Source organism: Musa acuminata, chromosome BXJ1-3 (assembly GCF_036884655.1).
Source record: "Musa acuminata AAA Group cultivar baxijiao chromosome BXJ1-3, Cavendish_Baxijiao_AAA, whole genome shotgun sequence".
NCBI classification, from domain to species: domain Eukaryota; kingdom Viridiplantae; phylum Streptophyta; class Magnoliopsida; order Zingiberales; family Musaceae; genus Musa; species Musa acuminata.
In genome coordinates, this window is record NC_088329.1 from 8,428,724 (window position 1) to 8,450,642 (window position 21,919).

Here is a 21,919-nt window from a genome sequence, read left to right on the forward strand (position 1 = left end):
CTTTTTAATATCCTTCCGCATTGCGTCAGTGTATATATAATTGTCGTCATGTACGACGTGGAGGAGACCCGAGAGAGGGTCGCGGGGACGAGGTAACACTAACCGCGGGCGATGGCAGGAAACGAGTCGCGACGCCGCCACCGGTTTCGCGACTTCATTGCCTGCCACGGGTCTGCGCGCCGCAGTGGTGTTTGACGAAAATACCCTTCCACCTTGGCGATGAGACAGCGTTGGGTTTCGCGAGAGGGATTGGATTTGCTGTTCCAAACTTGGATCAGAACCAGGGATAGCAGATGGATTATAATATACCCTGCTGACTTGTCAGATTCTGATTGCTTAAGTCGTTAAAAATGGGCCGGGCCGGGCCCAGGCGAGACTGCATAGTGTTTTAAAAGCAAACAGCCCATCAAAAGAATAGAATAGAAGGCGTTCTCCTCTTACGACGGTGAGCTTACCGTATGACGCCCCTGTCCGGGTCTCAAAACCGTAGGCAGTTGCTGATGGTTCTCTCTCCTGCGTTTTCCCAACCATGGCATCGAGCCATATAGTTGACCTCTCTTTATCGTCTCTGGTGAAATGTATTCTGCTCACCGACCGCCATACAGCAACAGGTGACCTCTCTCTTTATCGTCACTGGTGAAAATTATTCTGCTTACCTACCCATAGCAACAGGGGAAGCACCATGGTTGGTTGTCTCTCGGTTGTTATTCATCAGCAGGCTTCTTTTTCTATGCCTTTGACATGTATGTAGAGCCGAATTAGGTCTGAGAGTATAATTCCAAGCATCCTTGGAGAGAGGGATAATGATTCCATGGAGAAAAGAAGTCATCCAGCAATTTTTATAAGCCGCCTGTAGCACTCTCCTGTGAGATGTTGGAACGAGGGAAGACTTTCTTTCGAGCATGGATTGGTTCGGTGGTTCCAATCGAAATCGAATCGGACCAAAATCAAGATTGTCAGTTTCGAAACTAATAATTTAAGAACTAAAATCGATGATTTCTATTTAAATCGTCCGTTCGATGATTTAAAAAAAATAAAAATAAAAATGAGCGATCAAATGATTGAGCCTAACGATCCATACCTAACCCAACGATTAGCGGACGGTCAAATGACCGGTTTACCTCTCCCAATAGTCATATTAACAATTATTTTCAAAAAAAATATTATTTATAATTTAAAAATATAAAAAATAAGAAAAAAAGATTTGCTCATTCTAATAGCTAAATAATAATTAGTTTTGAGGGTTTTTAAGAAAAAAATTAAAACCCTTATAAATACTCCTTCGAGCCCCTCATTCTTCCTCACACTTTGATTAAGTACTCTTTAAACAGTATTAAACTCTCGTACGCTCTCTCTTAAACTCTCTATTATTTCTATAGTAAGTGGAAGTCGCCACTTTGTTATTGTGGAAGCTTTTGAAAATCCAACTATGACAACTCAAGAAAGTCAACACATTAACATCCAGTCAAATGAAATCAATATGGCTACCAAAGTCAAGTCGGACATCTTATATATGTCATATGCAACTATCGTAACTAAAATTTTAAATTCAAAGGAAGAGGGTATATAACTTTCGAAAAGTATATTATGAAGAATTGTTCAACACAATCGATATGAAAAAAACTCAAACATAAATTTTTAGGTACATTACTAATCCCACTTTTTATCTTTTTATTGAAAAAAATTATGAAATATTGGCTAGATTAATTTTTGCTAAATATTTATCTTTTAGTTTCGATGAAAATATCAATTTTGTTGATTATTGTCGAGAGGCTTTGAATCCCACCAACCAAAGAGTTCCTCAAATTACTTATACTCGTATCGTACATAATCCCTATAACAAAAAAAAGATTTATAATTTTTTTTAATTTTTTAATGATTGTATTTATATTCGCATTGATATTTAGAGTGATTACTAAGAAATGTATTCTTATATAATAATCACTTGTGATTCAATTGATAATAATTGAACCATTCAAAAAATAAATAAATTATTACTTTTAAAATTTTTGATGAATGACATACAATCAATAATATTTATAGAATAATAAAATTAATTTAAAAATATTATTTATTTTTAAAAATATTTTCTATTGGTTGATATAATGCAGTGGCAAATACTACTTCTATTCCACAACTGATGTCAACCTGTTTTTAGTGGTATCTTTTTTCACATTAGATGTGTTTGCTATGTTTTGAATTTATGCATACAAGAAGGTCTTAGATCTTTATAAACTTTTTCTCCTCTCATTAAGTAAATTATTTCATTCTTATGAGTCATTCACAAGTAATGAAAGGGTGGGCAAAATTTTATAAATTAAATAACAAAATATTCAAAAGATTTCCTAGGATGTTCATACGCGATGTAATTCTATGAATTGCTTAAAGAAATTTTTGAATATAAAAATTAATTATGTACTTTTAATATTACAAATAATATTAGGTAAGTTTATATCCATTGCGTAAAAAAAATCAGAAATTTTAAAAAAAATTTATAATGCAACATATACTTCATCTAATGTTTATTATCCTATTACCCATATATTTTTGCTTGTATATATTAATGTTGTTAGAGCTTTAGAAGAATATTAATATGATAATGATTTGAATGTGATTATAATGGCTATAAAATCAAAATGAACAAATTATTTTAAAAAAATTTCTACTAATTTATTTAGTTGCATGTGTTTTTGATTATATAGCTTCAATAATTATTTAACCACTTAATATGAAAGTTTAGGAGTAGATGTTATATTGGTGATAAAATTAAAGAAATAAAAAGATTGGGCATTAACTTATATGTTCATTATAGTGCTAACTATAGTAGAGAGCATTATACGTATGAAACTTCTACATCTATGGATCAAGTTTCTTATTCTAGAATGGTGGATGTGATACACAATACATTTTCAATTTTGATGATGATCACGAGGTAAATACTAGTAACTCTAGTGTGGATGGTAGTTATGGAACAAACTTTTAACATAAGTGGATAGATTCTAAATAAAACTCAATCATACATCGATGATGATTGAATAAAGACAATAAAACAAAATCAAGCAAAGAGATTATCCATCAAGATAATAACATCCTATTCGACAAATCAATCGAATGGATGATCAAAATATTCGACATTGAAAGCGATTGGATATTTATAATTTTATAATGACTCTTTTAATATCATTACACATTTACACTCATTATAGTTGAACATCTATTTTTTTTTTTCAAATTTTAAAAATAAAATTATAATTTTATCATATTATAAATTATTTTAATTAAAAAAATTGGTTATCAAAATCGATTGAATCAAAATCGACTTTTATTAGTTTGATTATGATTCTAGATTTTGGAAAACTAAAATCATCAATTTTGGAATCACGATCGACTCTATGTTCTTGTATATATATTCATGGTGTCGTCGTAACTAAACAAGCGTAAATTTTTGAACTGATGTTTAAGTGTGATGTATGTTCACCGACGAGACTCGTTAGTTTCTAACAAATGCCTCGATCCCTCAACTTTTTGCTTTGAGCTTCGATGTGTTAACCCAATAAGTAGCAGTAGCTACGTGCTATAGTGAAGTGTTTTCCCTAATCATTTATTTTTATCAATAATAATTAAATAAGGACACGGCGGTGGCTACAATTTTCTTAGATTGTTCTGTTGGCGGCTTTCTCATTCATTTAAATACTTGTACTGCTCCATCATATTCATGAAATCACACATCTACTGGTATTGTAAGCCGTCACTCCCGAACAATAATATTTGGTTTAATCTACCTTTGTGTCGGAAGAAATCAAGTTATCTTTTCCTTCCTCTCTGCAGGTTCCATATGGAGCAGCTCTCCGTTACCTCCTCGGCCTACTCTTATAACCAATGTCAGTCTGTGACTTTGTTGTCTGATGAGGTTAACTTTTTCATGCTTATATTTGGGGACTCGACATTCGTTTTATATCATTTAATTGTTTTCCAAAACTTTTTTTTTTTCCGTAGGATAGAACAACTTCTTTCGAGTGATTGCCTTTCGTTTAAATTTATGCTTATATTGGTTTCAATATTTCAGCCTCTTGAGGTAGACAGGCAGCCCGTAGATCCTCTTGCTCACGCGGGCAATCTTGGTTAAATGTGGATTGTTTGGTAATATATGGAAAGGAAATAAAGATCCAGACTTTTGGATTTCATTGCCATAAATTTCCTATTACAGCTGCTACCCTTCGACGTGGACTCCCTCATCCTTGTTTCTTTCTGCATACTCCAACTCGGAGCTAAATGGAGTCATCATCACACCTGCAGACTACAGTCATCATCATCAATCGCATGACTCCTGTTCCCATCTCTCTCTTGGAAAACAAGAAGAAGAAGAAGAAGAAGAAGAAGAAGAAGAGACGGACAGATGCGCGCCAAACGTGGTGTGCCCCCACAGAATGGTCATTCCAGAGTAGTCATCTATGATAACCGAGGGCGGTGCATTTCATGGATTCATCACTGAGCTCAGACAGTTTTTTGTTGTGATCATGCTTGAATGCAGTCGATGGATGCAGTGGAATTGTACGGCTAAGAGACAAAGAGAAGCCGAGAACAAGAAAAGGTGGGGCTAATCTCCAGATCCAAAATTTAGAGAGCGCATGAGCGGCTCTATCAAGATCGAGAGGGGTTCACCCATGGCACCCACCCACCACGCGCATGCACGTTGGTGGATGAAGTAGTGCAATGCAAGCAACGATGTATTCCTCCTTCAATCCCATTCCCGCACCACCACCGCCGCCGTCACATCACCCAGCTCTTTCAATCATTAACACCGCAGCTTCTCTGATCTCTTCCTGGGTATAAATACGCAGGGAGCAAGGACGATGAGATGATGAGACAATGGCGTTCGCCTTGCAGAGGACCCTCTTGCGGGGATTACTCAGCGTTGTAGCTGCCGTCTCTCTTCTGATGCCATGCCCTGCTGCTGCTCGTGCTGATGAGCAACCGCCATCATCGCATCATGAGAACACCACCATGACTGACATTTTCCGAAATCAAGCACTTCTCCGCAACAGTGTCATGGACTATAAGGTTGACACCCGAGCCAGCTCTGGTGATAATGGCGGAGGAGGTGGGGGTGGCGGTAATGGAGGTTTTGGATGGGGGTGGGGTCGTGGTGGTGGCGGTGGGGGAGGAGGAGGTGGGGGTGGTAACGGCGGCGGCGGCGGAGGTGGCGGCAATGATGGAGGCGGCGGCGGCGGCGGGAAGGGTAGTGGTGGTGGTAGTGGCAGAGGCAGAGGCGGTAGCGGCAGCAGCATTGGTGGCGGAGGTGGTGGCGGCGGAAGCGGAAGCGGAAGCGGAAGCCGTGGTGGTAGTGGAAGCGGCGGCGGCGGCGGGAAGGGTAGTGGTGGTGGTAGTGGCAGAGGCAGAGGCGGTAGCGGCAGCAGCATTGGTGGCGGAGGTGGTGGCGGCGGAAGCGGAAGCGGAAGCGGAAGCCGTGGTGGTAGTGGAAGCGGCGGCGGCGGCGGGAAGGGTAGTGGTGGTGGTAGTGGCAGAGGCAGAGGCGGTAGCGGCAGCAGCATTGGTGGCGGAGGTGGTGGCGGCGGAAGCGGAAGCGGAAGCGGAAGCCGTGGTGGTAGTGGAAGCGGCGGTGACAATGGCCACGGAGGAGCTGGAAGCGGGAGCGGAGGTGGTAAAGGTAGTGGCAGCGGCGGTAGCAGTGGTGGAGGAGGCGGAGGATGCGGAAATGGTGGTGGCAGTGGCAATGGCCGGGGGGGAGCTGGAAGCGGCAGCGGTGGCATCAGCGGTGGAGGAAGCGGAATTGGTGGTGGCAGTGGCAACGGCTGCGGAGGTGGTAAACGTGGTGGCAGTGGCGGCAGCAATGGTGGAGGAAGCGGAAATGGTGGTGGCAGTGGCAATGGCCGCGGAGGTGGTAAACGTGGTGGCAGCGGCGGCAGCAATGGTGGAGGAAGCGGAAATGGTGGTGGCAGTGGCAATGGCCGCGGAGGTGGTAAACGTGGTGGCAGCGGCGGCAGCAATGGTGGAGGAAGCGGAATTGGTGGTGGCAGTGGCAATGGCCGCGGAGGAGCTGGAAGCGGCAGTGGTGCTGGTGGAGGTAATGGTACTGGTGGTGGAGTTGGTAACGTAAAAGGAGGAAACAAAGGGCACGGTAAAGGAAAAGGCGGTGGCGATGGAAAATGTGGTAGAGGTCATCATGGGAAAAGAGGTGGCGTTGGCCATCGAAAAGGCAGCATCGGCGGTGCTGTCACTCGAGGCGGCAGTCGCGGAGCAACCATTAACCGCTGCAGCCAAAGCTTCGTTCGAATCGCAAACCGGAAGTAATGGGCGTTGCTTTCTTCGTTGTCTGTTGTAGTGTGGGTTGCAACCATGTTAACGCTCCTAATCCAAGCATGCATAGAGACGTGGAGTCTTTAAAACCAGTTCTTGTTACTTATATCAGAGAGAGAATTGTTGTGACAAGTTAGTGATTTATCGACATCGATGTCAGTGATTGGATAAGTAGAGTAATCTTCATCATGTCAAGGTGTGAGAAAAGGTCTTATCATCGTATCCACAAATATTTAGAGAAAGTTTGGTCCTTCCAAGTTTTGGCGGCTTGCTGTATATTGGATGTTGTGTACCCTCGTGCTTTAAAAGTGCTGTCACCGGTAAGGGATTATAATTGATAGATATTATGATTTGATTAGAAGAAGAATAAATATTATTTACTTATAAGATATTAAATGGGTAAGAGAAAAATCTAGAGAGATTAATAATATTGAATTTAAAATTTGATATATTGAAAAGTTAAATATAGAAATAATGTAGGAATTATTTTATATAATGATCTAAGAATAATATTATAGATGTAAAAAAATTAGAGATAAAGTTATAGTTCTAAAATTTATAAAAAATAAGATATTTTGAATGTCATTAGTACTTATACCTCTCAAGTTGGATTGGATAATCAAGTCAAAAGAGAATTTAAAGAAAATTTAGATGATATCATTCCAGAAATGCTTATAATAAAAAAACTCAAAGAAAAATATATGGTGAATACAAAGCGGTATATGTAGGTTTTGTTTATAAAAAGGTAAATGAAGATAGTGGTATGATTTTGGCTCTTATAAGAATAATCACAATTGTAGTCAAATAGATTTTTTTATTACTACAAAAGTATATAAAATTAATTATAAAAAAATATTATGAAAGAGATAATTTTATTTATTGAGGTAATGTGTATTTATACAAGTCGTAAGAGAAAGATTTTTCTCAATCATGTGCTCCAATCATATACTCAAATCCGTAATTGATCCTCAAATTATAGATTGATTGAGGATTAGAACATGTAAGAACTATAAATTTGTCATTCCATATTTGTCTATATCATGATTTTCTATTATGCCCTCATAAAATTGAGTTTATATTAAGGATATCAATCTTATTTCATTCGATGCAACTGAAATATCGACTTTACGAGGAAGTTTGCTAATTGATAAAAAATATAAATGTGAGAAATACATTGATGTTTGACAACTTTATTTCTAACAAAATAGAAGTTGATGATCATGTATTTCATGAGTGGAACATTGGGTTGATGAATAAGTGGCACCAATATCATTATAGTATATTATAGAAGTGAATTGGGAGGTGATGCCAAATTCATATAGTAGATTGGTGACCCAATTGAATTCTACAACGATGGTAATAATGGCTTTAGTATTTAGCTTCAGCGTGGATCTTACAACTGTATTTTATTTTTTGGAACACTAACTGATCAGATTTGCTCCAAACAAGTCAATGTAGATTGATGTAGTTGTTATATTATAAGTGTTGTCTATCCAATTAACATCGACAAAGGTATAGAGATAAAGTGATGAGTATTTATAAAAATATAAGTTTATGATTGAGAGACTCTTTAATATATTGCATAATACATTTTAGTGTAGACTAATGCTTAGTGAAGGGCCACTACATAACTTGTGATAATTTATTAACTATAAATGAAATATTTAGATATATAAGTGATAAATACTATAAGAAATCAAGTACTTGTTGATATTATGTGTGATCTGTAGTAGAGCTGCCATCATATAATTTGAGTGACTCGGTAGTAGAGAGTAGTGTGGCAACTTCTTTTGTATTTTATGTTTATTTTTTATAATTAATTTTGAATGCACTTCTTTTATGATATAAAAAATCTAGAAGATATAAATGTTTCTTTCACTCCTAAAAAATTATTTAAGGTTCCTAAGTTCTTGATAGAGAATCGATTTATCAATTGCTTAAGGAATTGTTTGATTTCTATATAATTACTTGATTCATTAGAGGAGAGTAGTGACTCAAGGTTGTGATGATAATATCATCCACATAAACCATAGATTTTATAGTAGAATTACTTAATCTCTATGATAATTATCATTTGAGAAGTTACAGAGATAGTGAGGTATTGTTGCACTGGAGTAATAAGAGAGTATAAGTCTAGAGAAAATTTTTTGGTTAATGTGATGAGAGGTGTGTGATTAAGAGGGTTTGAGGTATACTAATTTGAATCCAATGATTAATAGTTATTGTAGTGGCTCGCATTCTAAATGAGTAAGATTTTGAAAGGAAAAAATAGACTCAACAAAAATAATATAATATTATATAAAGATTTTTTGAGTTTAAGAATCATACTATCGAAAAGCATTATGTTCAAATAAATAGCTAATAAAAATGTAATACTTAGGTATTGGTGTTAACTTATGTAACGCTTAGGGATATAGCTATGAATGATATAAACAATCAAATATTTTAAAATTTAAAATATTTAAAATTTTATAAAATAATTTTATAAATTATGATTAGTGTTATAGGATTGAAGTGAGTTAATGAGGTAGACTACAGCTTGAAAGGTTGCTAACTAAAATATTAGTAGCATGAATGTTTAATGTAGGAGGGTGAGACCAGTTTTAATTAAGTATCGATGCTTTCATTTAATAAAATTAACTAGTTGAGATGTATGTGATGATGACTTAAGATGTTGTATATCACGTAATGAGAGATAAGTTGTTAGAGCCTAGTATTTACCTTCTCCATCAAAGTAAACTATTTTAATGGTAGGTTAGAATTAATATGCATGAGGCTCGGATACTATAATTATTGTTGAGATATCAGAACTGATGATAGTTATATTTAAAGTTATTTTTTGAATTATTTGGATTGAAGTTGCTACCAAATAATTAATGAAGGATGATAGCTTTGTATATTATCTATATATCGAGGAGGCATCTTGTTCGATCTTTTATTAAAGTTTTTATTATTTTGATTGCCTTTTTCTTTGAATTCTTGATTGAATTGAGTTGTGACAGTTAGTTCCGTCTTCCTCTCTTGTCATTTCATGATCAATTATTATGTTACATAATTTTTCAATAACATTGATGAGTCACATGCACAAATTGCTATCGCCAATTCTTTATATTCATCTCTTAGGCTATTAAGAATATCAATAATAATTTTTTTATGATTTAGGGTCAAATCATTTATAATAACTTTTAGATTTTACATATAATTAGTAATAGTACTTCACTCTTATTATTTTCCTCAAAGAATTTATATATAAATAGCAATAACGAGAGTAAGGAAGAAAGATTCTTTGCTTGAAGCAAGAAGGTTTTGATACCATAAAGAATTTTTAGACTAAAATTATATATTCAAATCATGCACTCAAATATGTGATTGATCCTCAAATCATAAATGGGTTAATAATTAAAACATATAAGGAATGCAAAATTATCATTCCATATTTACCTATATTATAATCTTCTAGCGAAAGTTCGATGAATCAAACTTTCAAATAATATTAGAAATTTATTATAGTAAATAGAAGATAAAAAAATTAGAAAAAATAGTATGACTATATGTTAAAATTTCAAAGATAATAACATAAATACTTTTAAGAATAAGATGAAAAAAGAGACTACTTAAAATGAGGATAATATTAATATTATTTGAACTATAATAACTAATAAGATTAATATCTTAACAACAAAAATTCTTAATAAAATTAAAGATAGATGTGTAACATTAAGAGAGAGTTTATGGTGGTGCAAGAAAGTTTAAAAAATAATTTTTACTAAAAGATTATATTTTAAAGATTAATAAAATTTTTAAAAAAAATTTAAAAGATATAAAGAATATAAAAAGAGACTGAAAATTGATTAGTATAACAAGATATAAAACTTATAATAATTTTTATAATAAATTAGCTATTAAAGATGGTGAAAAAGATATATATCGAATTGCTTAGGCTAAGAAATGAAAGTGTAAGGATTTAAAAAATATTATATGCATTGAAAATGAAGATCAAAGAATATTTATTAATAAAAGATGAAAATTTATTATTATAAATTATTTAATAAATATTTCATATTAGACTTAGATTTAATGATAAATAATAGTAGTAGATTTAATAATTATATATTAATTCATAAAATTAGAGTTAATAAAGTGAAAGACACATTAAAGAAAATAAAAATAACTAAGAATACGAGGCATGATGATATCCAAGTGAGATATGAAAAAGTTTAGAAAATAAAAAATAGCTTAATTAATTAGCTTATTTAATAAAATCAGAAAATTCAGAAGGATGCTTGGTTAATAGAAAAAAAAATTAATATCAATTTAAAAGATAAATATGACAAATAAAATTATTTAAATTATAAAAAATTTAAAATCACGAGATGATTTTATTATTGATCTCAAATAATTGAGGCCTACGATTTTATTGTTGTTATTATTTATTATCGTAAGCTCCAAAAAAAAAATTCTCTCCTTTTTTTAGTTGAAGTACGATCATCAGATGTGAGAATAAAAATCGGTGGCTTAGGCAGATTCCAAACCAATTTTATTTTATTTTTTGAGGTACTCTCTACCATAAAAAAAAAAAGGGCCGCGGTTGGAGCGCGATCAGCAGAAGACAGACTTAACAACGTGTTAGTTGACCCATTTTTCCGCCGAATTGTTTTTTTAGGTAAGCTCACCCAAAATCTACCAACCGCACTGAGAAAAAGTACTTTTCTTGTATCCACAACCTATTCTCCCCATATAATTATAGCATTGCGAGCCATATATTCATGTAATAGTTTTTTTTTTTGAATGGAGAGCACTCGTTACAGTTTTTGTCCTTTTAAGAATCTCGTTGGTCTGCAAAACCTCAACAGATTTCAAATGAACTGTTCTTAAGATAAAATGGAATCTCATTTTTGTGATACGATCAACCAGAAATAATAGGTGACATTTGATCACACTTATTGACGACGACCAGAGAAACTATAAGAGAATTAATAGTGACTTGTGCACTGTCTTCCGTCTTCCACGTACTGTTGTTATAGGGATCAGCTGTTACGGGTATCAACCAGCAACTGAAATCTGTTCACCGCGATTTAGCATGAGGGTATTGAAAATTGCCATCTTCCATCGTTATTAATATTCTCGGGCGCCCAAGACGTAATTGGTAAGCACACCAAGTGACCGCAGCTAATATTTTGTAGAAATTTGATCTTTCCGAGTTGTGGCGGCTAGAGGTATGTGTGACCAAAACTGCTCCTCCTGCTGTCTTCCCTTTTGGCCTTTACGAGTGCGGTCACCGAGACCGAGGATAACAAAAGAATGCGTTGGTCCTAAACAAAGCTGTCCTCCTACTGTCAGCTTTCATTCTTTACTGAGAGAACTGCCATCACACCACGCGTGAGGATCCTAATAATCTCTACTCTCAGAAGAGCACTAAATTTATTGGAAATCAGTGCATGGTGCAATGGGTTGTAGGACTTCTAGCAATCGATCTTCTCATCGAAATCCTTTTACCAAACAAATACCTAAACTAAATGTATAAATTTCGGTAGGGGATTGGACACCAATGGCTGAGACCAGCCACATGTTCAGATTGGAATGAGGGAGGCGACAGCTCCTTCTAAACTAGTCAATCCAATCTCACAGGCCGTAAATATTCAAAACTCATACATCAGGACTCAATTATTTCATGAATTAGATAAGAGTACTTGAGATACTGGATAAATGTCATGCAGAATATGAGAACAATAAACTGTTTCGAGGACCAAATAACAAGCACCCAAAACCTGAAGAACATCGACTCTAACAGCAAGGCAGTCAAGAAATCAACATAATTCCGTCTTCAGCTCGGCCCAAGAATCAAATTTCAGCGATTGAGTTGAAGGCAGGAATGCATGTACTGGGACGGCATGAAAAATATAAGAAGCAGGACCAATTTGAAGCGAGGTAGATCAACACGAGATAATTGGCCCATGTGACATTCATAACAAAATGGAGTACTGGAAAAATATTTAGCCATGATCATAGACAATACCTGTAGTAAGTGATCGATTGTTACGAGTCCCCCCAAATACTCATCTCTAAACTCTGCAGTGCCATCCAACTCTTCGTTGAATCGGTACACGAACAAATAGCAGGCCATGTAAGGAAGCCACAGCAGTAGTATGATGCGGATCAATCGGTAACGGGAAGTTTATGACCTGGAAAAAACAAAGACAATTTTCGCCAATAAATTACTTAATAATCAACCACTTTGTTTTGCTGGAAATAAAGTACAGATGCACCTTCTTAAAGGGGGTGATACCCCAAGGATTATCGTGCTCCTCAGGCTGACCAGAAATGATCAAAAAACCTGTACCATCTGACTCAACATGTACCTATGTACAGCCACGTAGGAGTTTATTAGTGCCCAAAATTGGATTGGCAAACATCCCCACAACAAAAAGTAATTTTGCAAACAAGTTTGAAGAAATAATCAATCTACAAAAAAGATTCAAAAACAATGAGAACAGGCTGCATAATCTACCTCTCCAATCATTAGTCCTGGGACCAGAACATACACGTCATAGCACTCATTCTGTGGAAATAAAAATCAAAGCACTTAGTAAAGTCAATGGCTCCAAATGCTTTTTGCTTTTGAATATCTCATCACTGCAAATAGAAGTTCATGCAATGGAATAATGATAAAAAAAATTGAATTAGTAGCATGAACATACAGTTTGCAACACATTAATCTTAACCCAGTCCGCAGGGGCACCAAAGTCAGCAACGTCTACAGTCTTTCTGCACATTAAAAACATAACATGTCATCATTTACTAGCAAAGAACAATAAGCAACTGAAAGACTCTGAAAGAGCTCGTGTCAAAATTCCAGCAAATTAAAAGGATATAATAGTGGAATATAGCACATTCTTATCAACTCTAAAAAGTGAACTATCATATCGCTAACAGAAAAAAAAAAATAGTCCTAGAATCTTATTTCACTAACTTCTGACTGTTCGAATATGCAATTAATATAAGAGAAGGCCATTAAAATTTTCACAAAGATGCTGCAATTACTGTTTTCTACTTATTGGCAATAGAAAATTAGCATTGGTCATTTATAACAAACAAATTTTTATCAGGACCCAACAGAATGTGCTAATCTTTCTCTTATGACTCTCCTGTCATTTTTCTTCCTCTATTCTCAACACATGTTTTGTATTCACACTTTTCTTTTTTGACTTTGCCTTGTCTGTCCTTTTTTTAAAACAAAATTTTCCTTTAGTTGATGAATGTTGATGTGGGATTTTGGTATTCAGGTATCACTTCGAAGGGTATAGCTCAGACAGGTCAAAATAACTTAACCTACTTCAAAGTTCAACCTCAAACCAAACATTCTTAGAGGTCTTATATAGTACAGCATGAAAATCAGCTACTTTTCAAGACAATGTATACAAATTGTAGAAGCAAAACCTTGAAAAAAATATATAAAAATCTCAACTTCAAATGTCAGGTTGTCCGAGTGTGAAGCTATCTGGGTACTGGTTGCATGGTAGTTAATATTTACTCATTGCTATCAGCTGTCAAATGGGATGACACAAAAAGGGTGGAACTAGAAAGGCTGTGATGTTGGTAATTCGTATGGTTGCTGCAAAGACAATGGTGATCAGGTTTGTCCATATAAGATATGACAGAAACCTCTAACATGATTCTCACCATAAAGCATCATATTATGTGCAATCTTTGAGACATCGGCGACCCAAGAAATGGAACTACCCAGTGTTAAGACTGAGCGTGTGTGCTTGCTTGAAAAAGTGAATAGGCTCAACTACAAAGACAAACCCCTAAATGTTGAGTACCTTCATTATCTTCATTTGGTACCAATAATTGAAAACTGTAAAACAATTAAAACCATTTAAGGAATTCAAAATGAAATATACCACACAAAAGGGGATTTTTTTTGTATTTGAAAGTAGTTAACAATCAGAGAAACCAATTCAGATCAGCAAAAGGAAAGCCTGAGGGTCTTTTCAGGCTCTCTAAAATTTTGCCAAGACAAAGTACACCTGAAAAGTACTGGATAGTTTCTAGCATTCACAATTCTACATTTAATACACAAAAAACTTCAAATCCTTGTGAAGTCATATACATAACAAAAGTCATATTGAGAAAGAAATGGTATGAATATTTGAAAAACAGACTTAACCGTGGATTAACAAGTGTTTTCACAACTTTTGCTGCATGCTCTTGGTAAGGTTTTCTCCTCTTAAACGGGCCTACACAAAGTCTAAAAAATAAGTAAATAATGATATTTTTAGTTAATTAAAAGGGTTGTAGAAAACATACCAATGCTTTTACCTTGTTCATCCTCCCTCGGAATAGATGAATTCCCATCCTACAAAAGAAAAGGTGTAAGACATATATTACCTTAGAGAGTAATATTTTCTAGAAGGTTATGTTACTCTCAGAGTGAATTTTGTCACTCTTTAATGACTTGGATTCATCTTTAGATCTTACTTAAGTATTTGAATTAGATCACTGAAATTGAGACAGCTAATCAGAAAAATCATGGATGCTATCTTTAAACTTGTTACATACAACATGAACTTTGGCTTCAAAATTGTAGTTTTCTAAATCAATTTTTCTTATATATACATCCAAAATTAGTAATACAAACTCTGGCCTGTAAAACAGAGTTCATGTGTTGGTTCATCATTTTGAGTATAACAAAACCACTGGGTAATAAGCAATTAAGTTTTCTTCCTTTTGACATGGACCTCAATTAGCTCATAGTAGTAAATATGCATTAACTGTTATTGTGTAGTTTTATCCACCTGAAATGCTGATATCTCAAATACAGTTTCCAAAATCAGCTATCAATTTAATTCAAACTATCCTTTCATCCTAGCCCAACTAAATTATCAAATACTTCAAGCAGAGGTCAATTAAGTATAGCTGTGTGCTAGGATTTGATTAAATTAAATCTATTTATTCTGATAACCAAAAAAATTCTGAAACAAACTCAACCATGCTAAGCTCATCGGTCCACTTTTGCTTATAGGCATCTTTTAAATCACAGAATTGGAGATATATATACCTAGTATTTTAAAAGACCTTTGATACATTCTCATTTACCAATTTGCATATTCTCCCATTAGTCAAGTTCTTTCCCAAAATTCTTTAAGTTATGAAATTGAAACTGTTGATACTATCTCCACTATAAGAGACTTCAAATATTTCACTAACAGCATTAAACCAAATTGAAATTTTATCCTAAATTTACTTGGTAAAATTATTTGTCACAATTTAGCAATTTGAGATTACGATTGTGCTCATTAGAGGGATATGACTGAGAATTTGATACTAACTTCACTATAGCCTTAAAGAATATCAGTAATGTTGTGACACCAAATGAGAATTGTTTCCTAAATCTACAATATGAGATCATTTGTCTCAACTTTAGCACTTTGAAATTATAGTTAGGGTCATTTGACGAATATGACTGAAAATTTTGACTATTTGTTCAGAAGTTTGATAATTAAGTGATGCAATCCATATTGTGCTTGTGTTGCTTTTTTGAATGTATTGTACTAGTCTCCAAAAACTAGTACCTGATTTTATTATTTTTCTTAAGAGGTTTGTCCACTTCATTTACCCTTTAGTACTTCACAAAATCACAGTGTTCTATCTTTTACATGTTTTGTTGTCCACTATTCATCAACTGACATGCATTTGTTACATGTTTGACATAAACCATGTCAAAATAATTAAATGAATTGAATATGACTTGTGATTTAAAATATGCATGAATCTTGTATATAATGCTTGCTCTCTTTCAGGTCCCAAGGACGGTAAAAATATGCACAAATATTCCTTTTCATAGGTTTAACAGTACAACTTTTACATACAGAGAAGAGCTGAAAAAAAAAATAGTACCTGATTTTCAAACCTCATAAATGATGGAAGATGTATAAAGGGATTTTTACGTTGACCAGTTCGGGACTTATGCTTCTCATACTCAAGGAGCACCTGTATATGGTAAGGTTAAACAAGAAAAAATGATGCAGATAAAACAAACTCAACAAACTGAAAAAAATCTGGTTCATGCATAAAGATAAGAACAAATAGCATTAAACGCCAACATAAAATCCCATGATTGTTATCAATGGTACAAGAACCAAGATAATTTAACATAACCATGCTAGTACTCATTGCTGAAGATTTATGCAGCACCGATCCTCATCATAAAACTTAAACTAGGCAACTGACTCATTGTACATCAACTTGATAATGATTTCCTTAATCTAAAGATTACTTGAAATTCTGAAACACAATGCCTGTAGCCATGGGCTAAAAACTCGAAGAAACATTTTTAATTACTATAGTAAAAGATGGGCATAAAAAAGATGCAGGAGGACTAAAGATTTGATGTGAAAGCCCTCGAGTGAATATATTAGAACTGTGAGAAACCATATTTACTTTATGAGCTTATGTCTACAGATCCACTCCTATCCTAAACTGTGCACATACCATATGGCATATGACCATTGAGAAGCACAAAATAAGACTTCCAAATTGACCATTTTCAGCTTTAGCAAGTGTCGTCAACCTTTTTCAAATAACAAAAATGAAACAATTGCACAGGCACGTGATTCCTTGAAAATATACAAAAGCAACAAGCCCCAATGTCCCAACTGCCATGATAGTTGGGACTTGGGACATTACCGCTTGTCGTTGTCACCAATGTGGCTGTCATTGTTCTTGCTGCTGTAAATATAGATTTGCCAGGGTCTCAGATATTAAACCTCCACAGATAAGAATTTACATACTTACAAATATTAACATATAGTAGATAACAAATTATAATGAACATCTATCTAATGCATGTATAACAAAATACATAAAATGTAAAACATGGTATTGCAGAAACCTACCAACAAGAAATTATGTTTTTGAGACCTCATAACGAAAAATATGCTGATCTAAATTTTATGCAAACAGTTTTCTGAAATTTTATGCTTAAATATCAACAAAATAGTTTCCTTAACAGAGAGCCCTGAGATTGATAGAACAGCTTTCAATCATTATGAAGAATTGCTCATTGTTTAGCCCTATAGATGAAGTTGAACTACTAAAGACATATCAAAATGGATGACAGAAAATTAAAATAATAGAATGAACCAAGATTTGAATTGCACGTTCATTTAATGCATTACCTTCTCATAGAAAGTTCGGAAAGACCAAGACACTGTTGTAAAAGTCCTGCATAAGTAGTGGCATCTATTAATAGATTTTCCCCGAAGAAAAAAAGAAAGCTTCTGTAGCTGATCATACTAGAATCCTAGACAAAAATTGTCACTCATGTTTTCCATGTTATCCTTGGCATTCAGCACTACATAATGTTCATCTAAATGTTTCATACAAAAGATGCTAATAAAGCATAAGCTTCATCCATGTTTTCAACTGTGGTTTGGTTATAATAAAACTTTATAACCCAAGGGTCAAGAAGGTCAGGAAAGAAAATTCTCCCAAATTTTTTTTAAGAAAATGTAGCACTTAAAATGAACAGTCAAAAGTTAAAAGGACACCTAATGAACAACCAACTGATCATTTAGATCCCTCGAGACAAGTATATGATAACAAAATAAGATACAGATCACCGTATTTGCCTGTTCTTTTTCTCTTAAGTCCTAATCCATTTGTCTACACATGGCACTGGAGAAATATAATTGAGTGACTTCCTTAAGTCATACAAAGTCCAGTATCATACTTCATTACAAGATTACAATACTTCAACTTTCCTATTAAATCATGCTGCTGCTACTTTTTGCAATCACAAGGTTTCAGAATTGTATTCATAGCAGTTGTTTACTTTAGTTTTATTTTGTCTCAAACTTCTGCAAGAAATACCAGGATACTTCATGATCATCTTATTATTGCTTTCTGTTTGTAAAATCCTATAGGAAGGAACAGGAACCCATCCTTTGATATGTAGGCAAGCTAGATAAAAGATGATCCCTAATGGCATACCAGATTACACTGAGGCAGCCAAGGTGGTCCTTGTCACTCAAACAGACCTGACAAGCGTATCATAATTGCTCTGACCAGTTGCGATAAAGTTTTCCTAATGTTATGGACATCGAAAAGGTAAATGAATCAGTGGACCATAGATTTCTTCATAAATTTGTGTCATCTGATTCTCTCATGATCAACAATTTACAAAACAATTAAAAATAATAACAAAAACAATATAAGTAAAGAAAAGGTCTCACTTGGGAGGCTTGAAAGTCAGTCCAACCTCAGGCCAGAGCCTACATTGTGTCACCTATAAGTTTCAGGTCAATCATATCAGTACCAAAATAGTAATAACACGATTCCTAAATATCCACTCACATTTAGCAAAAGAATGAACCTGATGGTTTATAATATACACAGCATTGCTTTATATGGTTTGCATGTCCTATTCTTAGAAATTAAAGAGCATACTATGAGGACATAGCAAATAAAATGGCATATGTTTCTGGTTACTACCATGCATCTTCTTGTAATTTCTTGGTCATGAGAGTTTACTTAAATGACAAATTCTTTCTTTCTTGAAGTGTGTTGATCAATGTAGAGATCACCAGTTAGTGTAAGTCTAGTTCTGTAAGTAGACTGAACACATCAATGCATCCCTCTGCTATATTTCATAGAAGGTGTTACATTGATCAGACTCATCATCAAACAGCAATTCCAACGACACTAACCATAGCTGAAAGGGATCAAAGAGATAAAATTGTTAATTGTTAATATTTGATGGAATGACAAATGCAACAAGCTGTCTTTTCCAACAGTTTATTTTTTTTATTGTTTCTAATAAGCCTTATCATTTTTACTGCCAATAAGTTCCTAAACCAACAAGACTTGGGGTAATTTTTTATTTAGATATTACAAAAATATTTTTAACAGACTTTGGTACATTTTAGGTGGGCTAAAATTCAAAACTTATCTAAATTTTTAGTAAACTGTTACTACTTCAATTGGCTAGTTGATTGTCATCCAATACAAACAAATCTAGCTAAGAAAAATCTAACAACTTAATTAAAATCAGTTGAATGTAACTATAGCTAGAAGCATAGTTAGAATCTTGAATAATGTATTGAACTACACATTTTCTTAATATAAATCTGAATTTTTTTACAAGTATGTCATGGTAACCTTCTTCATCTACCTCTTGTTAGATATCGTCCTAATTATAATCTCTATCGCCTCTACCATGGCCTCCCTCACTCTTTATTTTTTATGTTCTACCTACTCTACATGTGGTTGCATCAGAACTTAGTTCACAAGACCCACTTCCAACATCAAAGAAACCTGTTTATATATAATGATTTAACAGCATACTTTCCTCTTGTCTAAGGTTAGATGTCTAATAAATGATGGAGAAGAGTTGTAATAGCCAACTTAAAACATAAAAAAAAAGGATATCAAAGAATAGCAACAACTAAATGAAGGGTCCCTCAGCGCATGAGGGTCCTATCAAGACCCTGGGACAAAAGAAAATTCATCAAGCAATGAGCAATTGTTGGAAGAACAATATATCATACGTACCAGTTCATAACCGCCCAATCTACTTACTATTCTCCACAACCTGGCAGAGAAAAATTCAGAAGTGTTGGTCTGCCATTTGAGTTATGCACAAAAAAAAGCAAAAATCAAACGTAATGACACAGGTCTTACTTGAGACAATTCAGTGTTTGTCCATAGAATTTAGGTGGTCTGAACACCATCCTCCTTTTCTTATAGAAACTCACCAGCTCCTTCAAGAAAGAAGCTTGTTCTTCCTCAGATCCAGAAAGATTGCCATCAAAGTAGGGGTTAAAGGTAGATGACTGGGTCGAACAATCTCCTCCAGTATTTTCATCATTCAAGTAGGTTTTGGTGTGATTATCTTCTGCATGAGGTTCCTTCACATGTGTCATTACAGATGCTGTCTTATTTTCTAGCAGTGTAGATGGAGAACCTAAACCACCTATTTGATCAGAACCAGTGTCAATTTGAGCCATTGTCACAGTGACCAGACCATCTGTTTGTTTGTTCAAGAGTGTCTCATCAGTTTTCTTCTCCAAGAGTGCGCCATAAACTTGCTTCTCGGTCAGTGTATCATCAGTCTTATCAGATATCTCAGCCAAATTGTTTTCTGCAGAGGTCTCGACGGATTCAGAGTTACCAGCCTTCACAGACAGCTGAGAGCTCTGCTTATCTGTATCATTCTCCTTCAGTAATAAGTCCCTAACTTCAACCTCTACTTCAGTCTCATTATTTTCAGAGAGCTCTGTCGTTTCTTGCTCCGAACCAACCTCAGCCATTAGCTCAGTCATCGCCGACTATGTAGTTTCTCAAGGGCAGAATGTTCCAACATATAAAAAATCAGCAATAAACCTTGACAGCGAACAGATAAATTTAACATGATCTTATTTCTTGCTCTAATATGCATATCAAAATATCTTCAGGAGTTCCATTTGCAGCCTTGAGAAAGAATGATATCTTAAATCTTGAACGTAATGAACGAAAAGGTAAGCGCAAAACCCTACTGATCCCAGTGCTTCGTTATCGCATCAACGCCATACATTACCTGATCCCTAAATGATCACAAGACTCGAAACTACTATCCCCTAGAAATACATTCTTTCTGATAGAACAAAAGATATCGTAGCCTTATCCGATCGAACGGGTGAATATAGACAAACAATTGCAATATGAACAAGTAATTCGAACGGAAGAAACCTGGTTAACGATCCACACGGCCACGCCTTGAGACGCCCACAGCGGAATCTACCCCGAGTCCCGAAGAAAGACGAGGGGAAGACGTATGCCTGCGGACCAGAGAAGCAATATGAAGAAGCTCTACTGGCGTCCAGGGTTTTGGAGCGAAGCCTTCGAAATATGAAAGGGGAGACGAGGGGAAGACGTATGCCTGCGGACCAGAGAAGCAATATGAAGAAGCTCTACTGGCGTCCAGGGTTTTGGAGCGAAGCCTTCGAAATATGAAAGGGGAGACGAGGGGAAGACGTATGCCTGCGGACCAGAGAAGCAATATGAAGAAGCTCTACTGGCGTCCAGGGTTTTGGAGCGAAGCCTTCGAAATATGAAAGGGGAGATGGCCGACCGAGATCATATGACCCGAATACGGGATACGAGCGTACCCGAATGCGGGATACGAGCGTAACTTTCGGATACAATCACCGTCCGTCAACTTACCGCGTAGCCGGTTCTGTTGCGGGATTCTTTCCTTTCTTTCCTTCTACTGCGCGGACAACCGGCGATGATCGAGGGTTTGATCGGAGGGTTGGTTTACCTTTATATGTTTTGGGAGCTGGAGGGTTGGTTTGTGACAATAGGATAATTTTGCAGACACTATTATAGCACTTGAACAGCGGTGAACACAGCGATTTTGATCTACATTTTTACACGTTACTAAAGCTTTTTACAGACAGTAAGCTCGCCAGAAGAACGGGCCTCTCAGACTTTTTACTGAAAATTTTACACAATTTATGCCAGATTCTCTCTGGGACATTACTACTCAAAACAGCCCACTAAAAGTTTTACACTAATCCCCCTCATCACACAAACTTAAGACATATGCCAGTTATATTAA

At 35.3% G+C, this 21,919-nt stretch overlaps 2 protein-coding genes across 3 annotated transcripts; one reads left to right on the top strand and one right to left on the bottom strand.

The window, feature by feature from the left end:
• Positions 1-4,869: 4,869 nt before the first annotated feature.
• Positions 4,870-6,312, top strand: LOC135636121 (glycine-rich cell wall structural protein-like). The gene has a single exon (XM_065147704.1). The coding sequence runs from the start codon at positions 4,870-4,872 to the stop codon at positions 6,310-6,312; it is 1,443 nt and encodes a 480-aa protein (XP_065003776.1).
• A 5,645-nt stretch (positions 6,313-11,957) lies between these two features.
• On the bottom strand, positions 11,958-21,333 carry LOC135586766 (AT-rich interactive domain-containing protein 3-like). Of its 2 annotated transcripts, XM_065149145.1 has the most exons (13): positions 21,049-21,333; positions 20,002-20,648; positions 19,873-19,912; positions 18,555-18,607; positions 17,499-17,544; positions 16,219-16,311; positions 14,629-14,677; positions 14,489-14,558; positions 13,017-13,083; positions 12,827-12,877; positions 12,585-12,677; positions 12,335-12,500; positions 11,958-12,199 (listed from the first exon to the last, which is right to left on the bottom strand). In XM_065149145.1, the coding sequence occupies exons 2-12, from the start codon at positions 20,640-20,642 to the stop codon at positions 12,381-12,383; spliced, it is 1,323 nt and encodes a 440-aa protein (XP_065005217.1). In that variant the 5' UTR covers positions 20,643-20,648; positions 21,049-21,333; the 3' UTR covers positions 11,958-12,199; positions 12,335-12,380. The 2 variants fall into 2 exon arrangements, with proteins under 2 accessions (XP_065005217.1, XP_065005225.1); XM_065149153.1 differs by having other exon boundaries at positions 20,002-21,333.
• Between the last annotated feature and the right edge of the window lie 586 nt (positions 21,334-21,919).

Bases quoted from the DNA above. Each gene is read 5' to 3' on its own strand.
- LOC135636121 (XM_065147704.1), top strand. From the start codon at position 4,870: ATGGCGTTCGCCTTGCAGAGGACCCTCTTGCGGGGATTACTCAGCGTT.
- LOC135586766 (XM_065149145.1), bottom strand. From the start codon at position 20,642: ATGACTGAGCTAATGGCTGAGGTTGGTTCGGAGCAAGAAACGACAGAG. The intron at 18,608-19,872 runs GTACGTATGATA...TGAAACTTATAG, and splicing joins GATTGGGCGGTTATGAACTG to GTGACACAATGTAGGCTCTG. The intron at 14,559-14,628 runs GTATGTTTTCTA...GACTTTGTGTAG, and splicing joins TGAACAAGGTAAAAGCATTG to GCCCGTTTAAGAGGAGAAAA.